Source organism: Urocitellus parryii, chromosome 4 (assembly GCF_045843805.1).
Source record: "Urocitellus parryii isolate mUroPar1 chromosome 4, mUroPar1.hap1, whole genome shotgun sequence".
Classification (NCBI taxonomy): domain Eukaryota; kingdom Metazoa; phylum Chordata; class Mammalia; order Rodentia; family Sciuridae; genus Urocitellus; species Urocitellus parryii.
In genome coordinates this window covers 89,642,452-89,669,336 of record NC_135534.1, presented here as the reverse complement: position 1 = coordinate 89,669,336, position 26,885 = coordinate 89,642,452, and the positions used below count along the sequence as shown (strand labels likewise).

Below are 26,885 nucleotides of genomic sequence, written 5' to 3'. Positions count from 1 at the left end.
GGTGTTGTGGTTGTTATTGTTTTAATTTTGTTTTTACTTTATTTGTTTTTTTGTGGGGGGGAGGGGGACAGTTTTTTTTTTGTTGTTGTTTTTCTTTCTGGGTAGTACTGAGGATAAATCTGGCACCTCTAGCACATTGGGAGGATGCTCTGGCACTGAACTATACTCCCAGCTCAGAGAAATTGCTTCTTACTCTAGCCAAAAGCTAGCCTTTCTTAAATCTTAGCAGAACTTAATAGAAGAGATGAAAGGCGCTCACCATTAACCTGTCCCCAACAGGCACAGCAGGGGACCTAAAGTACTGCTTCTACACATTCACCCCCATAGCAGTAGCAGAGAGACAATGACATAATGATTATAGACATTACCTGTACAAGTAACCTGAGCATAGGTCATTCCCATACTTGTTCAGATTAAAAACACAGTTGAAAGGTTTATCAATAGGTTAGATCAGGGAGAAGAAAGACTATCAGAACTTGAAGAAAGGTTGAGGGATTATCACATTCAGACAGTAATAAAACAATAGGGAAGAATGAACTGAATATGTAAGATTTCTGGAACACCATTAAAAGAAGAAACATGCATGCTTGGAATAGATAAAGAAGAAGAGCTACAAGCTGAAGGCATAGAAAATCTGTTTAGTGAAATAAATAGCAGAAAATTTACCAAAACTTGGGAAAGACACTGATATCCAGGCACAGGAAGCATTTAGAACCCCAAATAGACATGACAGGAAAAACATGACACATTATAGTTAAACTGTCAAAAGTACAGAACAAAGAAAGGATATTAAAAGCTGAAAAAGAGAAGCACCAAGTCAAATTTAAAGGAAAACCCATCTGAATAACAGCATATTTCTCATCAGAAACTCTGAAGGCCATGAGACACACATTTTAAATTCTGAAAGACACAGCCACATCAATGTTTATAGCAGCACAATTCACAACAGCTAAACTGTGGAGCCAACCTAGATGTCCTTCAGTGGATAAATGGATAAAAAAAATGTGGCATTTATACACAATGGAATATTTCTCAGCACTAAAAAAGAACAAGATCATGGCATTTGTAGGTAAATGGATGGTATTAGAGAAGATTATGCTAAGTGAAGTTAGCCAATCCCAAAAAACAAATGCCGAATGTTTTCTCTGATATAAGGAGGGTGACTCAAAGTAGGGTAGGGAGGGAGAGCATGGGAGGAAAATTATTTCTATATAGGGAAGAGGAGTGGGAGGGAAAGGGAGGGGGAAGGGGAATAGCAAGGATGGTGGAAGGTGATGGTCATCATTATTAAAATACATGTATGAAGATATGAATTTGGTGTCAACATACCTTATATATTAACAGATATATGATAAATTGTGGCATATATGAGTATTAAGAATTGTAATGCAAAACAAAGAGGGTACATGTATAATGGCATAATTTGGTGCGAACATACTTTATATGCAGTTACAAAGAATTGTGCTGTAAATGGGTAATAATGAGTGTAATGCATTCCACTATTGTCATGTATGTAAAAATAAATAAATGAATTCTAAAAGAAAATAACTGCCAATAGATCACTATGCTCAGCAAAGTAATATTTCATAATTGAAAAAAATAAAGACCGCCATAACAAGCAAAAACTAAAGAAATTAGTAACTATTAAACCAGCATTATAGAAGATACTTAAGGGGATCCTACACCTGGAAGAGGAAAAAGATAAACACAAGCATGAGAAAATAGCTAAATTATCCATTTAAATAACAAATTTTTAAAATAAATCCCACTAAAATAGTAGATAAGCAAGTGAAAATTTGTAAACAAATAATAGTAACACAGAAACCATCAACCTCTAAAGTTGAACAACAGAATAAACTACTATAGAATATTCAAAATAACCATATGAAATACAAAAGAAAGAAAGAAAGAAAGAAAAAGAAAAGAACAGAAACAAGTACATACCTATTACTAATAACCCTGAATGTAAATTTTGTCTAAATTCTTTAATTAAAAGATAAAGACTGACTTATTGGGTGAAAAAGAATAAGACCCAACAGTATGCTGCATGCAAGAAACTCACTTTACATGCAAACACATACATAAATCAAAGTGAAAAGACAGAAAATTATATTTCAAGCAAATAGAATCTGACAATAAATAGGAATAACTAAACTTATATCTGATGAAACAGACTTTAAGCCAAAATCAGACAGAAGACAAAGAAGCTCACTATGTATTGATAAAGGAAATGATCCATTAATAAGATATATGAATTGTAAATGGATATACACCAAATGTTAGACCATCCAACTTTATAAAACTCACATGCTCTATGTAGAGGGAGAGATATGCACTAATACAATAATAGGAGGTAACTTCACTACCTCATTCACACCAATTGACAGACTATTCAGAAAAAAAAAACAATAAAGAAGCATCAGAGTTAAATTACACTATAGTTCAAATGAACTTAACAACATTTACAGAATATTCTATCCAACAGCTACACAAAATACATTGTTTTTTTATTAGCACATTGACATTTTTCCAAAATAGAACATATATTAGGCCATAAAACCAATATCATCAAAATTTTAAAACTTGTAAGAATTTCTCACATCAGGTCAGAATGTAATGAAACTAGAAATCGACAGTGAGAGAATCTACAACAGTTATACAAACGAAGTTGAACAATATACTTTTGAATGAACATGGTTCATTGATGAAATGATGGGATTAAAAATTCCTAGAATTAAATGTAAATGGAAACAATATGTACCAGAACCTGTAACATGCAGCAAAAGCAATAATGAGAGGGCAGTTTATAGACATGAGTGCCTACATTAAAAAACAGAAATCTCAGACAAACAACCTAATGGTGCATTGTGAAGTCTTAGAAAAATAAGAACAAACTAGACCCCAAGTTGTAGAATAGTAGAAATAATAAAGATCAGGGCAGAAATAAATAGATACTGAAAGAACAATATGAATGATCAACATAATAATGAGTTTTTTTAAAAAATAAAATTGACTAACCCTTGGCTTAACTAAAAAAAAGAAAGAGAGAAAAGACCCAATAAATAAAATGAGAGATGAAAAAGGTGTATTATAGCAGATATCATTGACATTTATAGGATTAATAAGGATTATTTTGAAAGACTATATGCAATTAAAATGGAAAATCTGGAAGAAATGGACACATTTCTGGATGTACATGATCTAACAAAACCAAGCCTAAAGATTATGGTTTTAGAATATAATAATCTTAAGTAGATCAATAAGAGTAAGTGAGATTGAAACAGTCTTCCAACAAAGAAAATCTCAGGACCAGACATATTCACAGCCGAACTTCACCAGACTTTAAAAGAATTAACACAATGTGCCTCAAACTATTCCATTAAATAGATAGGGAAGGCACTCTTCCAAACTAATTCTGTAAAGTCAGTATTACCCTGCTAACAAGATGAGATAAGAACAAAACCACCACCACAACAAAAACTCTAGACCAAATTCCTTGATGAACACAGATGACAAATTTCTCAAGAAAATACTTGGAAATCAAATTTAACAGCACATTACAAAGATCAGACACCATGACCAAGTTGATTTCCTTCCAGGGATACAATAATGCTTCAAAAAACACAAGTCAATAAACATTAAATAGCACATAAATAGAATCAAGAATAAAAATGACATTGTCATCTTAATAGATACAGAAAAGACTTTTGACAAAATTCAGCATTCCTTCATGATAAAAAGCCCTGAATAAATTATATATAAAAAGATCATTAAATTGTACATAAAAGAATCATCATACCTCACATATAAAGGCTTTATATGACAAACTAATAGCTGACAACATATAAAATGGGGAAAAACTGGAAGCATTTCCACTAAATCAGGAACAGTCAAGGGTGTCCATTCTTATAAAATATAGTAGTTTCAATTTAGCTGGAACAATTAAGCAAAAGAAATAAATAAAAAGGATACAAATAGAGAAAGAGATAATCAACTTATCTCTGTTCACAGATAGGATTCTGTAAAAGGCTTTTAGAACTAATAAACAAGTTCAGCAAAGTAGCAGGATACAAAGTCAACATATAAAACTCAGTACCTTTTCTATACACCAATAAAGAACCCATTGAGAAATAAATCAAGAAAAGAAATTCCACTCACAATAGCAAAAAATCCTATACAAGGAAGTGAAAGAACTGTGGTGAAAATTATAAAACACTAAAGAAAGAAAGAAAGAAGACATTAGTAGATGAAAAGACTTCCCATGATCATGAATTAGGAGAATTAATGTTGTTAAAATGGCTATACCCCTGGAAGTGATCTACACATTCAATGCAATTTCCATCAAAATACCAATGATATTTTTTTGTAGAAGTAAAAAAAAAATGATTCTTAAATTCAGATGGGAGCACAAAGGACCCAGAATAGCCAAAGCAACCTTTAGAAAAGAGTAATAATGGAGGTATCACAATACCTGATTTTGAAATATATTACAAAGCCATAAATAACAAAAATAGCACAGTTTGGGCATAAAAACAGACACACTAGACTAATGGACTAGAATAGAAGTCCCAGAAAATAAACCTACACTTTAACAGCCAATTGATTCTCTTCAAAGGTGCCAAAAACACACCTTGGAGAAAAGGCAGCCTCTTCCCCAAATAGTACTGGGGAAAACTGGATATCCTCATGTAGAGACTGAAACTTACCTCCATTTATCACTTGGTACAAAAGTCAACTCAAAATTGATCAAATACCTTGATGTAACATCAGACACTTTGAAACGACTAGAAGATAACATTGGGAAAATACTTCAAAATATTTGCATAAGCAATCATTTCCTGAATCGGACTCCAATACCTCAGAAAACAAGAATTGACAAATAGGATCACATCAAATTCTGCACAGTAAAAGAAACCATCAGCAGAATAAAAAGGTAACTTTAAGAATAGGAGAAAATCTTTGCCACATATTCATCTGACAAAAAAATCAATATTCAGAATATATAAAGAACTTAAAAAAGTTTAGCAACAAAAGGGTGAGTGATTTGAACAGACACTTCTCAAAAGAAGTACAAATGAACAATAAGTGTGTGAAAAAATGCTCAATATCTTTAGCCACTGAAGAAATATAAATCAAAATTACATTAAGATTCCATCTTATCATAGTGAGAATGGCTAGTTTCAAAAATAAATAACAAATTATGGCAAGGAGATTTTAAAAAAGGAAACTTTATACATTGTTCATAGGAACATAAATTAACACAAGTACTGTGGTAATAAGTTTGGAGATTCCTCATAAAGTTACAATAGAACTTCCATATTATCTAACTATTCTACTCTTGGGTATTTATCTGAAGGAAATTAAATCAGCATACATAAGTGATACCTGTCTTTATTGTGGCACTGTTTATAATAGCCAAGAAATGGAACAGCTTAGGTGCCCATCAACAGATGAATGGATAATGAAAACATGGTATATGTACAAAAGGGAGTAGTACTCAGCCATAAAGAAGACTGAAATTACGTCATTTGTAGGAAAATGCATGAAACTGGAAGACATCACATATTTTTCTCTCATATATAGAAACAAACAAACAAAAAACTGGAAGTAGAAATGTAGAAGAGGAGAAAAGGAACTATTAGAGAAAGAGAAGGGGTTGGAGAGGAAAGGGGGGAGAAAAAGTAGAAGGGAAAATACAAGGCATGATATATCTTTGTGTGTAAAATCAGCATAAAACCCATCAATTTGTACAAGTAATGTGTTAATCATTATAATAGAGAAAAATCTACAGACTGTGTAACTCCCGTCAAATTAATAATGTCATTCTTCAAAGAGCTAGAAAAAAAGTCTTAAAATTCATATGGAAGAATAACAGACTCAGAGTTGTCAAAGTCATCCTGAGCAGTAAGAATGATGATAGATGGATCACAATACCTGATCTCAAATTATCCTAGAACTATAGTAATAAAATATGGTAATGGCATAAAAAAAGACATGAAGACCAATGAATAGAATAGAGGTCACAAAGACAAATCCATATAGGTATGGTCATCTGATCTTGACCAAGGTACCAAAGACATACATTGGAGGAAATAATAGTCTTTTTAACAAATGATGATGGGAAGCTGCATATCCACATGTAAAAAAAAATAAAGCTAGACCCCTATCTGTCACCCTACACAAACATCAAATCAACGTGGGTCACAGACCTAAGAATTGGACCAGAAACACTACAATTGCAAGAAGAAAATACAGTGTCAACACTTGTACATTGGGACAAGTACCAATTTTCTCAATAACATACTTCAAGCTCAAGAAATAAAACTAAGAATCAATAAGTGGATGGCATCAAATTAAAAAGCTTCTTCAGAGCAAAGGAAGCAATTAAGAGCATGAAGAGAAAGCCTACAGAATGAGTGAAAATCTTCACCAACTATTCTTCTGATGGGGGAGTAACATAGAATATATAAAGAACTTAAAAAGAAACCAAGAAAACCAAATAACCTAATCAATAAATAGGCAAATGATTTAAACAGACATTGGTACAAAGAAGAAATAAAAATGGCCAATAAATATTCCCTTACCAATCAAGGAAATACAATCAAAACTATACTGAGGTTTCATCTTACTCCAGTTAGAATGACAATCATTAAGAATACTAATAACAATAACTACTGATGAGGATGTGGGGAAAAATACACTCATACATTGTTAGAGGAATTGTAAATTGGTACAACCACTTCAAAAAGCAGTATGGGGATTCCTCAAAACCCTAGGAAAGGCACTACCATATGACTCAGCTATCTTACTGCTAGGTATTTATCCAAAACAACTAAAATCATCATCATACTATAGTGATATGTACAAATGCATACCAATGTTTATAGCAGCACAGTTCACAAGAGCAAGTTATGGAACCAGCCTAGGTATCTGACAACAATTGGATAAAGGAAATGTGGTGTGTAGTCATGATGGAGTTTTACTCAGCCAAGGAGAATGTAATTATGTTACTTACTAGTTATGAATAGAACTGGAAAACACACTATGTGAAACAAGCCAGACTCAAAAAGTAAGCACTAAATTTTTCTCTCATATGGAAACTAGAGAGAGAGAAAACAACTAAAATCAATTGCAAAGTAGAGAATCTCACAAAAATAGGAGACCAATAGAGTAGAAAAATGGGGAGGGAGGGGAACATAGGGAAGTACTGAGGAACAAAATCTACCAAATGCTGCTATGTATGTCCATGCATGAATATGCCACAATGCAATATATATAGCATATCATACATAATGTACTAATCAATAATAATAAAATAGAGATCAATAGAGCAAGTGGATCAGAGGAAGGAGGAGGGGAGGGAAAGGCAAGCTAGTGGGAATGAGATTGATTAAATTATGTACATGGCATAATGGATTCCACTATTATGCATAATTACAATGCACCAAGGAAAAGAAGAAAAAACAGGAACAAGTGATTTTTAAAATTTACTGTACATAACAATAAGTGAAATATTATAGGTTTTATACTATTTTGTATATTTTGACTATACATGAAACAATAAATATAATATGTATACATTTATCCAAGAAATGTTTATCAAACCCTTATTAGATATAAGAGTTAAAGGATCAAAGGCTAGTTTCTCCTTTTACAGAACTAAGAAAAGACAGGCACACAGCATTTATAATGGGAATACACTGAACATGCATTTGGCACCCAGAAAAATGTGTAAGCCTTTCTGGAAACTGTCAGGTTAAACCAGACGGGAGCAGTTAAATGGAGACTTGAAAGATAAGTAAGGTTTTGCAAACCACATTAATAGAGAAAAAGGGAGCACAGTCAAAGACGTTAAGGAATATTGGGGTAATACAATGATATTAGTGCAGATAGAGTGTAAAGAACATAAAAGAGAATAAGTAACTTAAAAGGCAGAATAATACTCACCCCCTCTTTTTCCACCCTAAAACAGACAATAGGTGTCCCAAGGAGAAAGAGAAAGCATTGTGCTCCATTACAGAGTTCAGTGAATAGTTCTTCAGGTTTTGACAGGGACAGATATACAAACATTAAAGGCAAGAGCTGGACACTATCTCATATTTGAGTGAACTCTCCTATTTTTCATCCTGTGCCATCCATCCTACTTGTAGTAGCTTAAAGCTAATAAATACTCCTGGATACTTTACAACTCCTGATAGTGACAGTGTAGGTAGAGAACACGGATGCTAGCAAACGAATTGCTCAAGTGGTTTAATAGAGTGACTTACGATACAAGTAGAGTTGTAAAGTCACATTGCTATGATGGACTGAAGGGAAGCAATAATGTGCAATTAATAAGGACTAAGCAAGAGGACCTGGGTATGGATGTATTCTTCAAAACCAGAAAATAAGTTAGGAACTGTTATCTGAAGAAAAAAGGTAGAAATAGACATTATGCTGGATTTATAACCCCAAAGTTTAACATTTTACAGATTTCTAGGATAATGTCAAAAAGTCAATGCATCTGTGCATAAACTGCCTTCACTTGAGTATCAATCATCCTGACGCAATGACACATGTAATGGAGTTGCCCCATATGTTTCTCTTTCATTCTTGGTGACTGAGTCCTTTGTGGTACAGAGGCAGTACTTAGAATCTATGCCAAATTATCTCAGTCAGCTATGGTTGGAATTTCCTGGCTGTAGAATTTTTTTAACCAAAAAAAAAGAAATTGCATAAAGAAGATTAAACACTAACTATACCCCTTACATTTTGCTTGCATGGGGTCTAGTTTATAGTTCCAGTGGACCAACTCTTTGTGTTAAAGATGATCATAACTTATAATAGACTGAGCTTCCAGGTTTCCTGCAGTCATTCCAGCTGTTATGGGCAGTTCCCAATGATAGGAATTGTGCCAACCCTTCAAGGAAGTGACTTCGTGCCAGTGCTCTCAATATCAGAAATTTTCCTTCCTACTCACACTTCAAATGTTGAACTGCTAAATTTTTTAATCCCTTATGGCTTCTAAGAATTGCATCCTACTTGGTAACCATAATATCCTCTTTTATATTTGAAATGTGTTTGAATTTATTTACTACTTCTCATTACCTCATTTAGGCCCCTGAAGTCACAGGTAGAGTGTTGAGCAGGTTTGAGCATGACCAACATTCAGTGATGCCAAGCAAGAGATTGGCTTAGAGTCATGGACTTGCTATTTTGTGTGTTGATCCTCTGTTCAGTCATTTTTGAATATAATTTTCAATGATCTTAAATATTGCAAATAATCTTTACTTTTTCACTTTGTAGGACAGCATAACTATTTATGTGCTGGAAGAAATGACTGCATTGTTGATAAAATCCGCAGAAAAAACTGTCCAGCATGTCGCCTTAGAAAGTGCTGCCAGGCTGGCATGGTCCTTGGAGGTAATATTGATGTTTTCCTTAATAACATATTTATGCTTTAACACTTTGGGTCAGAAATTCCTAATTTTCTTATTCATCTTTATTCTTGCTTTATTTTTTTCTGTCTTGATTATTGATGTTGACTCTTCACACTTGAGTGTCTGAATGAAGCACATGGATGGATTGTCTTTTTTTCTAGATTCATGAAATTTTCCTACATATGATGCATTAATAATACTTTATAATATGCAGTCTATATCATGTCTTTTTATGTTGTTGTTCATGGTATCTTTTTTAAAAAATTAAATAATCACACATTAAATCCGACTTAGATAATCAATGTTCTCCCTTTATGCTCTTCTCTGCCCAGAAATAATATAAATAATATATTCAGTTTTTCACATTCATTTCCTTATCCTACTTACAAATAGTTTTTGTATTAAGAGATAGGAATCTAACTTCATTTTCCATATGGATAACCTATTACCATAGCATATTTATTGACACAATGGTCCCAAACTTTTTTTAAAAGTACACCACCTAGATTAATAAAAATGTTTGAAGCCTCCAACCCACAATGTAGGTTTGTTTATAAATACACACATACAGAACTACCAAATTGTATGTTAATGATTTTTAATTATTTTTATTTTTAGACTAAATTATAAATATAAATTGTCACATTTTTCTAACAATACTCAAGTTAAAAATTCCAGTGAAATTTGTAATACCACTACTGTTGTACACCAAATTCCTATATTTGTTCTTTTACTTAATTCTCTATCCCTGAACCATTACCACAGTATCTGAAGTGCTGTAATTCCATATATGTTGATACCTGGTGGAATAACTATCCCTAAATTATGTTTCTTTTTTCAGCATAATTGGTGCTTCTTGTTCACCTGAATTTTCCTCTTAAAGTAACATTTAAAGGCTTATTCTCAGTGGTTTCTAGTACTTGAAACCCTGCATGAGTTCATACCTCAGGAATAATTAAATACATTTTAAATTTTCTTGCCTCTCTTTTTACATCAGATAATATTTCCAATAACATCCTACACTAACACTAATTGAAGTTGTTTCAGTTTGTCTTCTCCAAACAACATATTGCCATCCAAAATAATTCATTTAAAATTTATTTAGAATTTCATAATCTGAGATGGCTTGTAAGGACTGACATATGATGCAATATATTTTTGAAGGACAATTCTAGGATTAAAAATAAAACTTATTGTACTTCAGATTTACATGATAAATTCATTCAAATCTAGCGGTGTCCTGAGATAGCCATCACAAACTGAGACAAAGAGCAGTGGTCACTGATTTCATAAGTGGATCTGCACAGAGGATTTTTAGAAAGAAATGGACTGTGTACTCTGATAGGCCACAGTTCTAATGTTCTTCTGCCAGAGAGTCAGTGGCAGGAGTCTGGGGAGTGAAAAATCCAACTCCTATTAACTAGGAAGAAGATATCTAATTTGTAGGATTAGATTCAAATTGCTAGGACCATATTAAATTTCTGGAATAAAGTGGAGAGTACTTGTGGTCTGTTGAAAATGAGAGTCCTCCCGAGAGTGATAATTTTGATTGCTCATGGTTGGATTCTTCTATAACTAAGAAGAGAATATCATGGAACTACTAAAAATGGAGCCTATGTCTCCTTCCTTACCTTCTTTCCTTCCCTCACCTTTGTTCCTTCCCTCATTCATTTATGTTTGATCCTCTTTTTTTTTTTTTTCATTTCTGGTACACAGCCCCTTTAAATACATGGGATAACACTGAGAAACTTTTAAGATTTAATAAAACCCTAGGGTGGAATATCAGAGTTCAGAAATATGGCTTTGACATGTCATGACATAGAGTTTGTTAATGGGCAGTTTGTTCCTATCTGCTTCAGTGGCTGTGTTCTTGTAAGAATTATGTTTAAGCCGTTTGGTCTTTTTGTTGCATATGATTCTTATTTTTAATGAATCACTTCCCTTACAGGTCACAGTGAACTTCTGCATTTAGTTGATTGCTGTGCAGTACTGAGTAGGAAGATAGTTATATCCTTAGTGATGGTAATATATCTTCTAATTTAGGTGTTCTTCTAACTTCTTTCCTTTAGACAACATTTTTGTTTACTGACTCACAAAGTTTTTTCTGAAATGAACAGAGCTCTGTATTTTGTATTTGTGGTAAGAATGCTAAACTATTACAAAGGTCTTTCAAAAATAAGTAGCTTTCTACATGATGGGATGATTAAATGAAGAGTTGTGTTTGTTGAAATCTTTTTTAAAGCCAGAGACTGTTTATGGGATTTTGGGTGGCGGATAAATTTTTAGAAGTTGTGTTGAGAGCCAGTTTCTCTTCTACGCATCCTCTCCCTCCTTTACCTAAATTCACCCCTACTTCTCTTGGCAAAGAGAATAACTTCCTGGCCTATAAAGTATGATTTCTGTAGTAAAACTTTTTAAAATCTGTTTTGTTTTGGTTTTCTTTTTGATTCTTTTTTTTCCTGAAGAATTCCACAATTTAAAAATTTGGGACACAACAATATTATTGCTGGAAAGACAGAGACCTGTTCTGTGCCTTTACTATAAAAACTGAAGCCATGTGTCCTGTCTTTAAGGCAAGGATTGCTATGTGCGATGGCTGCCACCTACCTCCTTAGACTTCACAGTCTTCCTCTTATGCACCTTTCCTTTTCTACCCAAACCTTGGCTTTCCAAATAGCATCTTTTATAGACAATACTTCTGACCAGTCCCCAGTTCCCTGAACTGAAGCCTGCAGCCACATGGTGTTTTCTGACCACCAAGTGTTCACCCAGAACACCCTCTTACACTCACCTACAGACGATGGTCCTTAGAGGATTCATTTTCACTAGTTTTCTTAAATTTTGTTGTTGTTGTTGTTTATAGGGAACTGCTTTTATGGCTGCCAATTAGAACTGTTCATTAGATCTACCAGTATCAAGTATTTTCAATTAAAATAGCTCAATATAAATTACAGATTGAGGGGTTCAAATATCTTCTCCAGTCGCAGTGTGACTTTATTTGAATGACTGAAACATAAAGACACATATTTTAAAAATCAATTCTAATATGGTTTTTGGTACATACTTTTACTTTGTATTTTCTATGATCTAGCATCTATGCTTTCTTTGAAGTATATATGCAGGTATACTCTGCTTTGACCTGGACAACAGAGGTGAAGCCTAAGAAAAGGAAAGCAAGACATTTCAGTGCAATAGTGGTTGTTAGAGCCTTGTCCAAAGGGACCAGTCCCATCACTGCACAGTGGTCATCATCCTAGACACACTTCCATAATCCCATGCAGGCAATTGAGATGATCGTCTGCAAATCCACCCAAACTACAGCCGTGTTTATTATGATCATCGTAGTATAAAAGGATTTACACCAGTTCTTAATTGCCTGTTGGTATTTATCCTCTTTCCTCATTCATTTCCCAGAAAGATTCTGGCTGCCATCAAACTTATGTTTTAATATTCAATATAATTATTCTTCCTTTTCTTCCATACAACAAATTAGTACTATCACTTGACCATCTTGTGTCATCCATTCAATATAAAATATTTTGCCAGAAATAAAGACAAATAGCAAAAGAGGGGACAGCAAAGTAAACAGCACTAATTTCAAACAGTATTCAGAATTAGCTATTATGACTTTTTTATTGTCTGCTTACCCACATTTGAATACTAGGAGGATACCAGCATTATTCAAATACTGCTTCCATCCTGTTGCCTCTCTCTACTTCTAGAACACTTATTAGATCGATATTGAACTAGCGCATTCTATCCTCTATATATCTTAACCCTTTTGACTATTTCTCATGTTATGATCTGCTAGAGTATATATAATTTAGTCAGTTCTGTATTCCAGTTTACAATTTTTTCGCACTATGTTCTTTAATAATTTTTTACATTTTAGTGGTAGTATCTTTTTTAACATTTTTAAAAACATTTTAACATGTTTCTTTTAGAGTAGCTTTTTCATACTTGTGTTCTTAATTCTTAAACAATTGTATACATTAACGTCCCCAAACTCACCATTTTTGCATGCTGGTAACCACATATATTTTTCTAAACATAAATAAATAAATAGAGTAAAATAATCCTGATTATTCACAGTATTCCCAATTATGTTGGTGTAAATACTCCCATTTGACTTTCATTGGTTACAAGTATTTGAACAGCAAGTTTCAAAATTCTGCATATTTGACACAGTTCTCGAAAGTCAGGATGAGCCAAACCCAATACACTGTTTATTGTTTCTGCTATTTCTCATTCATTGAAACATTTGTAATTTTGGTTCATTAGCTTATATTCGGAAGAGTTTAATTTTTTAATCTTGTGTGGCCCTAATTGAGGGTGCTTGTCTCTAGTGAGAATCTACATCTCATTATTCAAGCCACCTTAGCTGTTTTTTTTTTTTTTACAAGAGAAGGACCACTTCTATTTTTTTAAGAGATAATAGTATAATGTTTATTGTGGCAAAGACTTTCAAATGATAAACCTGAATATAACAATAGGGAAAATTACATAAAATATAATGAATATAATAAGTCAAGTTCTTTAAAAGTTTGATTTCTTAAACTATAATACAGAATAACAGTACACATATTTTATTATATATTTAACATAACTATAATTATGCTTTTTAAAGAGAGAGAGAGAATTTTTTAATATATATATATATATATATATATATATATATATATATATATTTAGTTTTCAGTGGACACAACATCTTTATTTTATTTTTTACGTGGTGCTGAGGATGGAACCCAGCGCCCCATGCATGCCAGGCGAGCACGCTACCACTTGAGCCACATCTCCAGCCCAACCACAATTATGTTTAAAATAATAAATGAGATGCACTAATTCTGATTCTGGTAATTTTTAGTTTTCTATAATTGTACATGAATTATTTAAGAAACTAACATAGGAGCGACACAGAAGAGGAATTTGTTCAATTTGGATCTTCTGTGTTCTGCTCAGGGATTTCTGTAAGTTTTTTTCAAAATTTTTATTGTAATTTGTTATATATGACAGAAGAATACATTACAATTCATATTACACATATAGAGCACAATTTTTCATATCTCTGGTTGTATACAAGGTATATTCACATCATTCATGTCTTCATACATGTACTTAGGGTAATGATGTCCATCTCATTCCACCATCTTTTTTACCCCCTTGCCCCCTCCCTTTCCCTCCCTCCTCTTTGCCCTATGTAGGGTTCTATATTTACTTTATACTTGAGTTTTCCCACACACTGAAAGTAAATCACTGCAAGCTGCAGAGCTGGATAAGGGGGAACTGTGATTAAGAATGATCAAAGGAGGCTTTACCCACACACCAAGCCAGGACTAGAACAGATATACTTCCTTTCCATGTTTGTTTGTCAGTGGATAGAGGAGTTCTTTATTTTTGACCCTTTGATATTACTGGCTTTGAAGAGTTTAGATATGCACTTAAAAATGCTGATTATTTTCTATTCATCATTTTTATTTTAGGTACTCTGGAAAAGGAGATTTATAAGGTATCTAATTGCCAGTAGGAGAAGTTTATCTACAATTTCATTTTGAGTTTAACCAAATACACTAACTCTACTCTTAAAAGTTTAAATTTTATCAATAAGTTAGAAGAGGACTTTCGGACTATCTCTGTAAGAACTGACATCGCACAGCACTGTAATAAAGAATCAGGATGCAGAGTCAGAAAATATGGGGTTTGATTTCAAATTCCACACTAAATAGCTGTGGAATTTCAAACACACATCTTAACCTTACATCTGTGTTTTTTCCCTGTTCAAATACATATTGAGAGTTATGGTGAAGGTGAATGAAATTATATATCCAAAATGTATAGCATAGTGTTTGGTGTACAGAAATGCTTGTTGCATGACAGCTTCAAATATCTTTATATATGTGTGTATATATATATATATATATAATTACCAATAATTGAACTCAGGGGGACTTAACTACTGAGCCTCAGCCCTTTTTTATACTTTATTTAGAGTCAGAGCCTCACTGAGTTCCTTAGCGCCTCACCATTGCTGAGGCTGGCTTTAAACTTGCAATACTCCTGCCTCACCCTTCCAAGCCACTGGGATTACAGGCATGCACCACCACCACCATGCCTGGCTTCAAATATCTTTTATGTTCTGAAGCAGTTTGGCAAATATTATCATTGGCAAAACAATTATTTAATTTTAACACAAAGCACATTCTTATGTCCTCACAAAATTTTTAATTATTTATAAGAGCTTGAAAAATCTATGCATACATCTTGGAGTTGAAATTAATTTACAGAATCCTAGCTGCTAGAGGTATAATTAAAGTAGTAGTTGCTAGATATTGTTATTATATATATTTATGTTGTTAAACCATATGTGCCTATAGAAGCATAATTGGAAACACATCTTCACATAGTAGAAAACAATACTTCTAAAGGTAGGAATGTATTTATTAGTTGAATTTTTTCCTGGAGAGGAGATCATCTTAGGCATTTTGAGTTAGAAGTGCTTTGATAGCTATTTGAGAGAAGAGTCTGTGATTCCAGGAGCATGCTGAAGGTACAAACGATACTTGCTAATTTGATCTACTGAAGATGAGAGAGAGGGAGAGGGAAAGGAATTTGTGTGGCCTAGGATGTAGGTAGGAGAAGTGAGGTAAAGAAGCGAGGTGACAGTGAGAGGTCTACAATACACACCACTTCCTTGACTTCCTAAATCTTCATCACAGTTTTACTAAAGCATAGAAAAACATGTGGTTTTGGCCTTCCCCATTCCTCCTATATCTGTGCCATTGTCTTTGGGTACGTAAGACAACTGAATGGAAACCTGAGATTCTCAACTCCCTTTGGTTTCCTTTGGTTGATGACTGGTTTCTTCTGGTTGGATGGCTTTATTAATCCTTAGAGTTCAGTAACTAATCCTTGAAGTTCAGGATTTAGCTCTACCTTAATCTATTAATTTTTCTTGAAACAGAGTAAAATCATTTTTGTCTGAAAATTTAAATCTTCACAAGTATTTGACATGCAGTGGGATTCTTTGAAATTTTTGTTTCACATTTTTTTTCACATTTTTCACAATTCCTCTTCTAACTTACATATGTTTTACATCTGATTTTTGCTTTTATAGTCTCTTTTTATTATTTCTATTTTTTTTACTGAATTCTGATGGTATATGTTTGATACCTATTACACATTTAAATCTGGGCCACTCTTGTCTTCATCTGCTATTCAACTTAGTGATTGTTAGTTGGTTTTCCTTGTCTTCTTTTCCTGATTCACCAGGCCTTATTTTGTTTAGCCCCTTATTACTTGAGCTTCAAGATGTGAAATCTCAGCCATTTGGATGGATGTAGAAGAGAAGGAAACAGTGATTGGAGATATAAAAGTAGCTGTCATGGAAAGGTATTAACCACTTTGCAGGGATATGCTAATTCTAAATATTCTAATGGGAAATATGCTAAAGTTCCTGCCCTTGATTGTGTCTTTTACGGAGGAGAAATTCCCTTTGGATTTCTTCCCAGCGTTCAGGGAACAAAAGGTCTATGGCAGGAGGCCAGGTACTTGTGGAGTCCTTGTGGCAAACAGGATTTTTCTTGCTGTACACTTATTATTTTATTCAACAAAATCACTGTACGGGGTAGGGTTTTATAATCAAGGAGCTTATGCTTTAATTGAGGACAGAGATGAACACAAAATAGACACAACATAAAATATTGTTGCCTGATACAACACTTAAGAAGTTCCCAGAACAACATGGTATCAATATGAATGCAGTGAGGGAAAGAATAGGAGAGACTGATTATGCAATATTATGGTAGGCCAAATAGGGCTTGATAAAGAATTTGAAGTTCATTCTAAGTACAATGGAAGTCACAAAGTATTGAATAAGGACTGGCATAGTCTGATTTAGGTTTTTAAAGGCTCACTCATTTGTGTAGAGAATAGATCACAGAAGGTGAAAGCAGGAAACCCATCCAGGACATTTGTGATTGTTTATCTGAGATAATGATGGCCTGGATTGTGGTGGAAGAAGTGGAAATGACTTTGGTTATGTTCGTAGTATCCTTTAGGAATGCTGGTGAAGTGGACATGATATAGGAGAATAAGTGATGGATGACTCTATAGAGTTTTGGGCTATAGCAGGTGCATAGATTGAGTTACAAAACTAAGCTGCAATTTTGGAATCTGTGTATTAAAGTTCTGCTGTAAAAAAAATGTGTTTCAGGAGTTTATTAGGTGGGGATACTAAGTAGACAGTTGGGTAGTTGAGTCTAGAATTCTCAGAAATAAAAGGGGCTGGAGTTATACATTTGGTAATTTTTCTGTCTTTAATATTAAAGACCCAAATACTTAGAAAGAGAAAATAGATATCTAAAAGAGCTCACATAACTGAGCCCCAGGTGAACTCCAAGATTTGTAAGTCAAGAAGATGTAAAAGAGCCAAGCAGAAAAACTGAAGGAGTAGTAACAAGGGTGAGCTATGTGAAAGCCAAGTGAATAGTGTGCAAGAAGGAAATGACCTACTCTGTCCAGCATTACAAACAGGTTGAATAAGACAAGGACTGAGAATTGACCATTGTTCTTTTGTTTTGTTTTGTTTTTTGGTTTTTTGGATATGTGAAAATCATCAGTGACCTTGCTGAGAACAGTTTGTTGGAATAAGGTGAAGAATAACAGGATTGGAGCTAGGAGAATTGGAGGAGAGGGTGCACATCTCTTCACATGACAGAGAATACTCAAGATGGACTATTAGAGGATACAGATGAGAACGTTTTAAAGAAAAGTCCTTGAAAAATGAGAAGGAATAAGACAGTGCTGAAATGAGAGTAACGAGCAGTTCCTTTATTGTAACAAGAGGAGAAGCAGAGTACAGGGTCACCCACACTAGAGATTAACTACAAAGAAAGTTTTCTCCAGATTGACCTTCTTTTCCCCTAAGCTTCCAAAGATCGATTCCTTTACTTCCATTCCTCAAAACCTCATGTATTGGGTTGAATGACAGACAACTGTTAAGCCTCTCTGTCCATTGACTTTCTTATCACTTCATACCTATTCTTTAGCATCTCAGTTCAAATCTCCCCTCTTTCCAGCAAAACTATGGAAACTTCCATACCCTTCATCTCCTTATCAACAAATTATAAACTTATAATTATATGAAATTCTATAGATATGTTTATTTTATTGTTTAACAGTGGTTCTTCAGTAGTAAATTTAGCAATCCCTTCTTTGAAAGGGTATCGTATATAAAGTTTTTTAAATCAATAAAAGAGTCACATTGCTGTCTACCTTCCCTTTTCAATACTCTTGCTGTAATATTGTTTTCAGAAGCTTTTAAGTGAGGTCAAAACAACAACTTCAATAACTCAGTAAATATGAGTTGGAAGTTCAGTATGATGGGCAGTTTGTAAAGCTTCAGATGTTTCGTTGATGAGTAGAGCAGACCTGTCTCCTGATGGGCAACTTGCTGGTGGGGGAAGCTGTAGGTAGTGAAGGGAGCAAACACAGCAACTGAGGATGCTGATGGGTAGGCACTGAGAGTGGGAGGCCGGAAGACACAATGCCACATCCTCCCATTCACTTAGCACGCATGTGTTGGGACACTGTAAGATACTACAGACAACATACAAAGATAACAAAGAAGCACTACTTTGAATGAATGTCATGCAGAGGGCAAGGAAACTTTGACCCTTTTCTTCTCAGTATCCTTATTCCTTGGGATCTGATTTGTGCCACAAATGTGTATGTGGTTTCTAAAATTATATTTCTAACTTGAACCTCTTTTGAGCTCTAGATTAACTTAAAATTACCACCTATAGCAGAAATACTGGAAAACAATCCTTTCTATATTTCACTCTAACGTACATCTAATGTTAGATCAGCACAGATGCACATGTAACTTTGTGGTTCATATTTCATATGATACCAAAGATAATGGTTCATAACTAGATGTTATTAAATACACAGCTAACCAAATGAATTACAGTTTCATTTAATTTGCAAAGAGAAAAATCTGTGACCAGATACTAGATAATGGAAATAAGAAGCTCCAAATCATAGGCTTGATCTTGAAAGCAAGACTCAGAAAAAGAAAACGTTCTAAAGTAATGCTTTCTAAGATGTTACTTTTATGAGATGGCAGTAGGTTTTAATCAAGTGAAGAGGTAAGATATACTTGAGAAATGCTACATATTAATATTATTGTCTTAGAAATTCATAATTCATGCAGTGTATTAAAGGCTGTGAGATGCACTGAGAAAAAGACATGTCTTTAATGGTGATAATCCAGCTGGTCTTATATATGGTCATAGATGCCATTGTGTGCTTAGATTGGGGGGAAAAGGAGAATATATGATTAGGAACACTTATTTTTTATCAGATAATGAAAACTAACCAAAGGTATAGTTTCCTTTTTTTCCTTACTTCCTTCCAATCAAGTTCCAAAAGTCCTGACTACCATTTGTGTCTACTATAGTCCAAGCACTCTACTATGTGGCTTTACACATCATCTTTCCTAGGCTAACCATGATATTGCAAGTTAATTATTATATACCCTAATTGAAAAAAAATGAGTAAATTGATATGTAGTCAAGTAAACTAATCTGGTCAAGTAAACTAATCTATACCAGATAAGAAGTTTTTATATGACAGGACCCATACCCAGATATGGCCAACCCCATTTTTTTAAAATACTTTCATAAGCTACAGACAAAGGCATGGTTTACTATGTCTTCTACAAGTATTTTGGAAGAACAAACTGATAGTCGTGATAGGAGGTAGATGATAGATATGGCAAGATTGTAGCAATTTAATACTTTAGGAAAATATGTCTTAATAATACTATACATTTTTAAAAATTATTAAATATGATTCTCCTGGTGTGAAAAGTTCTCCTTTGATGGCCACTGCTTGATTAGCTCCCAAAGAGTCATTAGTCAATGGACTTCAAGAAATAATGGCCATTGAAAGGGGCAACCGTAGGATCTAATGGAAACCTCCAGCTTTGAAGTTAACCAATTTTCCCCCTGACCATACATGCTACACCATTCCTTCAAGTCACTTTCTATTATAGTGCATATATTTTATCCATAACATGTACCATTGTTTAGCACTAACTCACTCTTTCATCAAGGACCCTCTCTATCTTCTGCATCTTACCACCAGATATAGATGTCCCAAAAGGAGACACTTTGTGGTTACTGCTGTGGTCTCAAACCTTAGTCTGTGCCTGGCACAGGAAGCCAATAAATGTTTCGTGTTTGAATAAAAAAATAAATGAAGATAGCCTTTGATTAATAGCTCTTCTCTGTAAATCTATTATCATTATGAATTTGGCCAGTTAACCTCTATGATTTAATCTTTCATCTTTAAAATGCTAATCTTTATTTAAAAGGCTTAATCAATTAGATAAGGTGTATAAGTGACCTAGCTCAATGTTAGTTCACTTTTTAAAAAATTTTTAATTTTTAAAATTGGAGCATTATAGTTATACATAGTAGTTGGATTCATTTGACAAAATCAAATATGCATGGAATCTGATTTACTCCATTTCAGTCCACATTCTCCACCACTTACCCTCCCTTTCTCCCTCCCACTATTCTTCTTCCTGTACTCTGCTGATCTTCCTTTCACTCATTATTTATTTATTTATTTATTAAAATATTTATTTATTTATTTTAGTTTTCGGCAGACACAACATCTTTGTATGTGGTGCTGAGGATCGAACCCGGGCCGCATGCATGCCAGGCGAGCGCGCTACTGCTTGAGCCACATCCCCAGCTCCCATTATTTATTTTTGATTGGTGCTTTATACATTTACCATACAGATGAAAGTCCCTATTGTATATTTATATATGCATATAGCATGATTTTGTTATATTTATTCTGTATTTCCTTCCTTTCCCATCCCTCCTTCCTCCCTCTTAACCTACTTCTTCTACTCCATTGATCTTTATGATATCTGACCCGCCCCCCTGCTATTTTCCCCCTTATTTTTCTCCAGCTTCTGCATATGAGAGAAAACATTTGGTCTTTGGTTTCATAAGTCTGGCTTATTTCACTTAGCATGATGTTCTCCAGTTCCATCCATTCCCTGGCAAATGCAATGATTTCATTCTTCTTTATTACTGAGTAAAACTCCTTTGTGTATATGTATCACATTTTCCTGATCCATTAACTATCAACAGGCATCTGAGCTGATTTCATAACTTGGCTATTGTGAATTGTGCTGCTATGAACATTGAAGCAGTAATATCACTATAGTTTGCTGATTGTAGTTCTTTTGAATAAATATCAAGGAGTGGGATAGCTGGGTCAAATGGTGGTTCTATTCCTAGTGTTTTGAGAAATCTCCATACTGCTTTTCCCTGACAATTTGCTGGATGCACCACTTCCCCCACATCCTTGCCAGCTTTTGTTATCATGCATATTCTGGATAATTGCCATTCTGACTGGAGTTAGTTCACTTTTTGACTTTGTGTTCATTGTGTATTTTCATATTTTCCCTAGCGCTTGTGAAAAGACTTGATCATAAGCAGAACTATTAGTAAATTATCTGGGGATTTCATTTTATTTTAGAAATACTTTCTAAAGTTTAATCAGTGTGTCAAGCATTTGCTTCTGTTTTCAAAGAGACTCCAGCATTTCATAATGTAATAAAATCCTGATGAAGAGAGCACCCTAAGGGTGTAAAACAGAGAAAGGAAGTTAAAATACATTAGAGTAAGAAGAAAAGCAAGGGAAGAATTGCTGCAGAAGGCAGGCTAGTTATGTCCACTGAGGGGACAAGGTTCAGAGGGCTTCCTGGGGTGCTGCACCATTCTACACCTGGGGCTGGGAATTAGCTTTACAAAGATGTGCTTTAGCTGTGTGCTTCAATTGTGTTATGAATCACAATAAAATGGTTTGTAAATAATTTTTTTTAATAGCTAAAAGATGACAATGATAATAGGACAACTGGAAGGGGTGGGTATGAGTCTTTTAACCTTTTTTTCTGTTTTTTTTTTTAACTGCAAGCATTTAAGTTTTCAATTTGAATTACTATACCACTAAACTATAAAATGACCTGGTTTTGATAACTGAAGGAAATTTTGATTTTTTATATTCAATCTGTGTAGCCTTCTAGAAGATATAAAGATTTGTTTTTTATAAATATAAAAGCAGTACATCTTAAATGTAAGTACTAAATTTGACTTTTCTTTAGAATCCAACTTTCTGATTTAAATTACACTTAGGACATTAAATACTAAGCATTTCATTATTATGAATAAAATGCAGAATATAAAGAAAAAAAACAAATTAGAAGGAAAAACAGTGTTTGATTTCAGGTGGGTGTGTTGTTTTCTGTTAATCATATTATTTGGGGATTGGAACCAACTTTAAAAATTACTGAATTCAAATTTTGTGCTTTTTCCTTCAGTCTCTTGCCTAAACTCTCTGCCAGAATCTTACCAAATAAAAATGCAGCCCATGGCTGAAATGTCAGTGAGTTAGTGTCAGGGGTTAGGAAGGATTGGGGTTTAGGAGCCACATAATCTGAGATCTACTACTCTAACACTGTGCAAGACATCGTCTCCACTTTTCCTTTTCCTAATCTACAAATGGAGTTAATTATTCTTACCTTGCAAGACTGTTATAAGGCTTAAAAGATACACATATAAAATTTTTACCATCCACTAGTAAATGCTCCCTTCATAAATATTATTTCCCTTTCCTCGAGTGACCCATTCCTTCCCCAGGAAACCCATTGGAACTCTGTTTACAGTTCTGAATTCTTTTTGCATATTGATCCTGACAATTGTTCCACTGTTACCTAAAAGTTCTAGCTCAACTCTTTAGAGCTTTATAAAACAAGTAGAATCCTTTATCTTTATGATAATACCTGAACTCAAAAATCACAAAGACCCATGTTTACATAGTCCAGCAAGTAGCTTACTTAACTGGGTAGAGTGGTGGTAAAACTTCAACTAACCACTGGGCCTATGGTGGTGGGAATTGGGCAGACTGGAATGCCCATGCCTCATCTAAAAGCAGCAGATGAAACAGCTTTAACAGATTACTGCCACCTAACTAATTCAAGGATGTTTTTATAACTCTGGCCAGCATTGTATGAGCCAAACAAAACATGTCTGTGAGCCAGACCAGGTCTAGATTATTGTAAGTAGTCAGCAAGCAGCACAGTTGCTTCACACTGGTAGGCAGCTCATGCATGGCACAGAGCAGGTGGGGGGCTAAACAACATATGCCTTCAGGTCTTCATGACTTTCTCTAATTCATGCTAGGACATCTGTGAAGTAGCAGCAGCTGGGATCAGCATCATGATCCCCTTCAATCTGTCCTAATGAGGCAAATTCTACTCATCTCACCATCAGGCATTTTGTTCTTCCTAACCTGGAAATTGTTTAGAAATGCAAATGTGTCTGACCAGCATGGACTGCAAGGTGCAAACTCCATCTTCCCTCAATTTAGAAAAGGTGTTCTTAATTTTGGTACCTTCCGTCTCAGAATAGTCCATGCTTTGATTTCAGTACATCTATGAACCTGCTAAAAGTGAATAAAAAATTTTGTGAGGTTTGCATATATGCATATATTTTAAAAGTTTCTTAAAAGAATAAAACCCCAACAACTCCCAACAACTTCTATGAACTATACTTCAATTAATGTAGTCTGTAGCATTAGCTTCTGGGAGACAGTCCTGTCAGAAGAATAGTGAGGGTAATTCTACTAAAAGCTACTTGTTTTTTCATTTCTTTTTTCACACAGAGTTTCAAAACCCCCTGCTGGATTCTTGTGTAATTACCCATAACCCACTAACCCAATGGACACTCATGTCATTTAATTCAAATCTAAGATGTAACATTGGATTTTATTTTATTTTACTGGATTGATGCTAAAATCCATAATGCTGTGATTCTACAGCTTAAGAAAATCATTATACTGCGGATATTTAGTTAGTATGTATTTATATGTCATTCTTTGTTCTTCTCATAGGTCGAAAGTTTAAAAAATTCAATAAAGTCAGAGTTATGAGAGCACTGGATGGTGTTGCTCTCTCTCAGCCAGTGGGCATTTCGAATGAAAGTCAAGCCCTAAGCCAGAGAATCACTTTTTCACCAAGTCAAGATATTCAGTTGATCCCCTCACTGATCAGCCTGTTGATGAACATTGAACCAGATGTGGTCTATGCAGGACATGACAACACAAAACCGGACACCTCCAGCTCTTTGCTGACCAGTCTTAATCAACTATGTGAAAGGCAACTTCTTACAGTGGTCAAGTGGTCTAAATCACTACCAGGTAATCATAATTTATATGTATTATCAGGCATTAAAATTTTTACTGTTAATTAACTACACAGACTGTTTAGCATATTAAAATATGTTTCAGTGGCTCAAAATATTTGTTAAATATTTTATATGTGCTATAGAAACACAAAAGTAGAGAAAATGTTGAATCCTGTTGATAAATTAAGAATTATATATATGAAACAGGTAAGGAACAGTATATTTTTGTTATAGTTCAGGAAAATACATGTTGACTATCTTTTTTTTTAAATTCTAAACCCTAATTGAATTAACTTCATTTGGTGGAAAATAAAATGGAACACATTTACTCATATAACAAATCAAAATAGCATTCAGAGTATAGTAAGCTGTCAAGTCAATTAACAAAACAAAATTAACAAACATAAAAAGAAATGAACTTCCAATCACCATTTCCTCTAATTCATGTAGGAATAAAGGAGGAATTGCCCAGCAGCAGAGAGAACTGGATTGTATCATTTTGAAAGTATTTCAGTCACTTTCTAGCTGTCTTTGCTCCCTCAGCATAGCTCCATAGGTGCCAAGAGGGTTGAAAGAATAACAAGGACAAAAATTCTCATTTGATCAAATCTCAGACTGCAGAGCCAGAAGACTTGTAGCAATTGCTATGGAGGTGTTAATCTCTGATTAGAAATAGAACACTTTTTCCAATAACTATATGCTCTTCACATCAGTGATATCCTTATACTTCCTTAGAACAATTTATTTTTCTAATATCTGATCAAGAATGAAACATATTATGTCCTTTTTGTCCCCAAGAAAATTCAATAGCTTTTTAAAAAATAATTTCTTCCCAATTTGCCTTAATATATTTCTCAGTTATTATTCTACCTGAAAGATTTGAAATATAATACATGAATTGTATTGAACATTCAAGGTTACATGAAACAGAAAAATAGATTCCTGTTTGTTGAATCTTTAAAAAAATTGTTTTAAGCAAAGTTAATAAAATTTAGTATACTAACAAAATGATGTAATTTTAAAGAAAAATCAAAATGCCAGGTTCTTGTTAGCTTCATTATAGATGAAAGGCCTTGAACAGGTAATATTTTTCCAATTAGAAAAGTTTTGAAAACTTAGAACTTACTGTAATAAGATTATGAAATTCAATAAATATTTACGGAGCAAAATGTCATAATACATTGATAAAATTGTTTAAAGATATGTGTTTTAAAATGCTTTTAGTTTTTCTGTTTTTCTATTATTTGGGAATGGTGATTTCTTTGATATTTGCCAATATACAATATATTCCTTTTGTTTGTATTTTGGAATTTCTTCAATATTTAAAAATATTCTATCATTGATGCCATAAAAATAAATAAACAGGAAGAATATCAGTGAAGAAAGCGGTCGGGGGAGGGAGGAAGGGAGAGATGGGAAGTTTTGGGGATTGAAATGAAGCAAATTATGTTATATGCATTTATGAGCATTCAAATTGAAATTAACTGTTATGTATAACTATAATGCACTAATGAAAATATTTTTAAAAGATTCTACCATTAGCTGGAAGATTTAGAAAATAATCATAATTTAAAAGACAATTTATTTACTTTTGATTAAAACTAAGTAAGCTTTTTTGGTTGAAACAGGTAACTACCAGGAAATTTTGGCTTGCACACAATATCAAAAAAGAATGAAAGAAAAGTTTTAAATTGAATTTGATGGCAACTTTTTTAATGTTTCAAAATATAATTTACATGTAGCAAACCTGAATGATTGCAATACCATGATTATACATACTGTTTTCATTAACTATAAACAAGGAAATCATTGACATGATCAAAATATTATGCAGTCTGTGGTCTTTTTAAACCACATTTGAAAAGACTGCTTGCTGGGAATAGCATTACTGAATGAATAGTGAAAGTGGTTGACAAATAAAAGTGACTATATTGACTTCTGAAAAAGGACTGTAATCTGGTATTATTTGCTACTCCAAACTGATTTCAGTTGATATTAATCAAGGTTGCAGTTTTTATTCACTGATTCACTTCATACATGTTGCTTACACACCTCCAGTGTGCAAGAGACAACAATTAAACAATGGTGGCAATTAAATAATGGTGCAGTGCTTTCTAGCTTTTAGCTGTCAGTTTTGCACATAAATTTATTTTATCCATTTTTTCATGTGTAGTAAGACTAAAAGGTCGATGGAAGATGG

The 26,885-nt window shown here is 33.8% G+C and overlaps 1 protein-coding gene across 1 annotated transcript in view; it reads left to right on the top strand.

Moving 5' to 3' along the window:
- Positions 1–26,885, top strand: part of Pgr (progesterone receptor) — a 74,813-nt gene that overhangs the window by 22,029 nt on the left and 25,899 nt on the right. The window contains exons 3-4 of the mRNA XM_026392494.2: positions 9,286–9,402; positions 24,393–24,698. Of these exons, the coding sequence (XP_026248279.2) occupies positions 9,286–9,402; positions 24,393–24,698 (423 nt within the window). The remainder of the gene's footprint in view (positions 1–9,285; positions 9,403–24,392; positions 24,699–26,885) is intronic.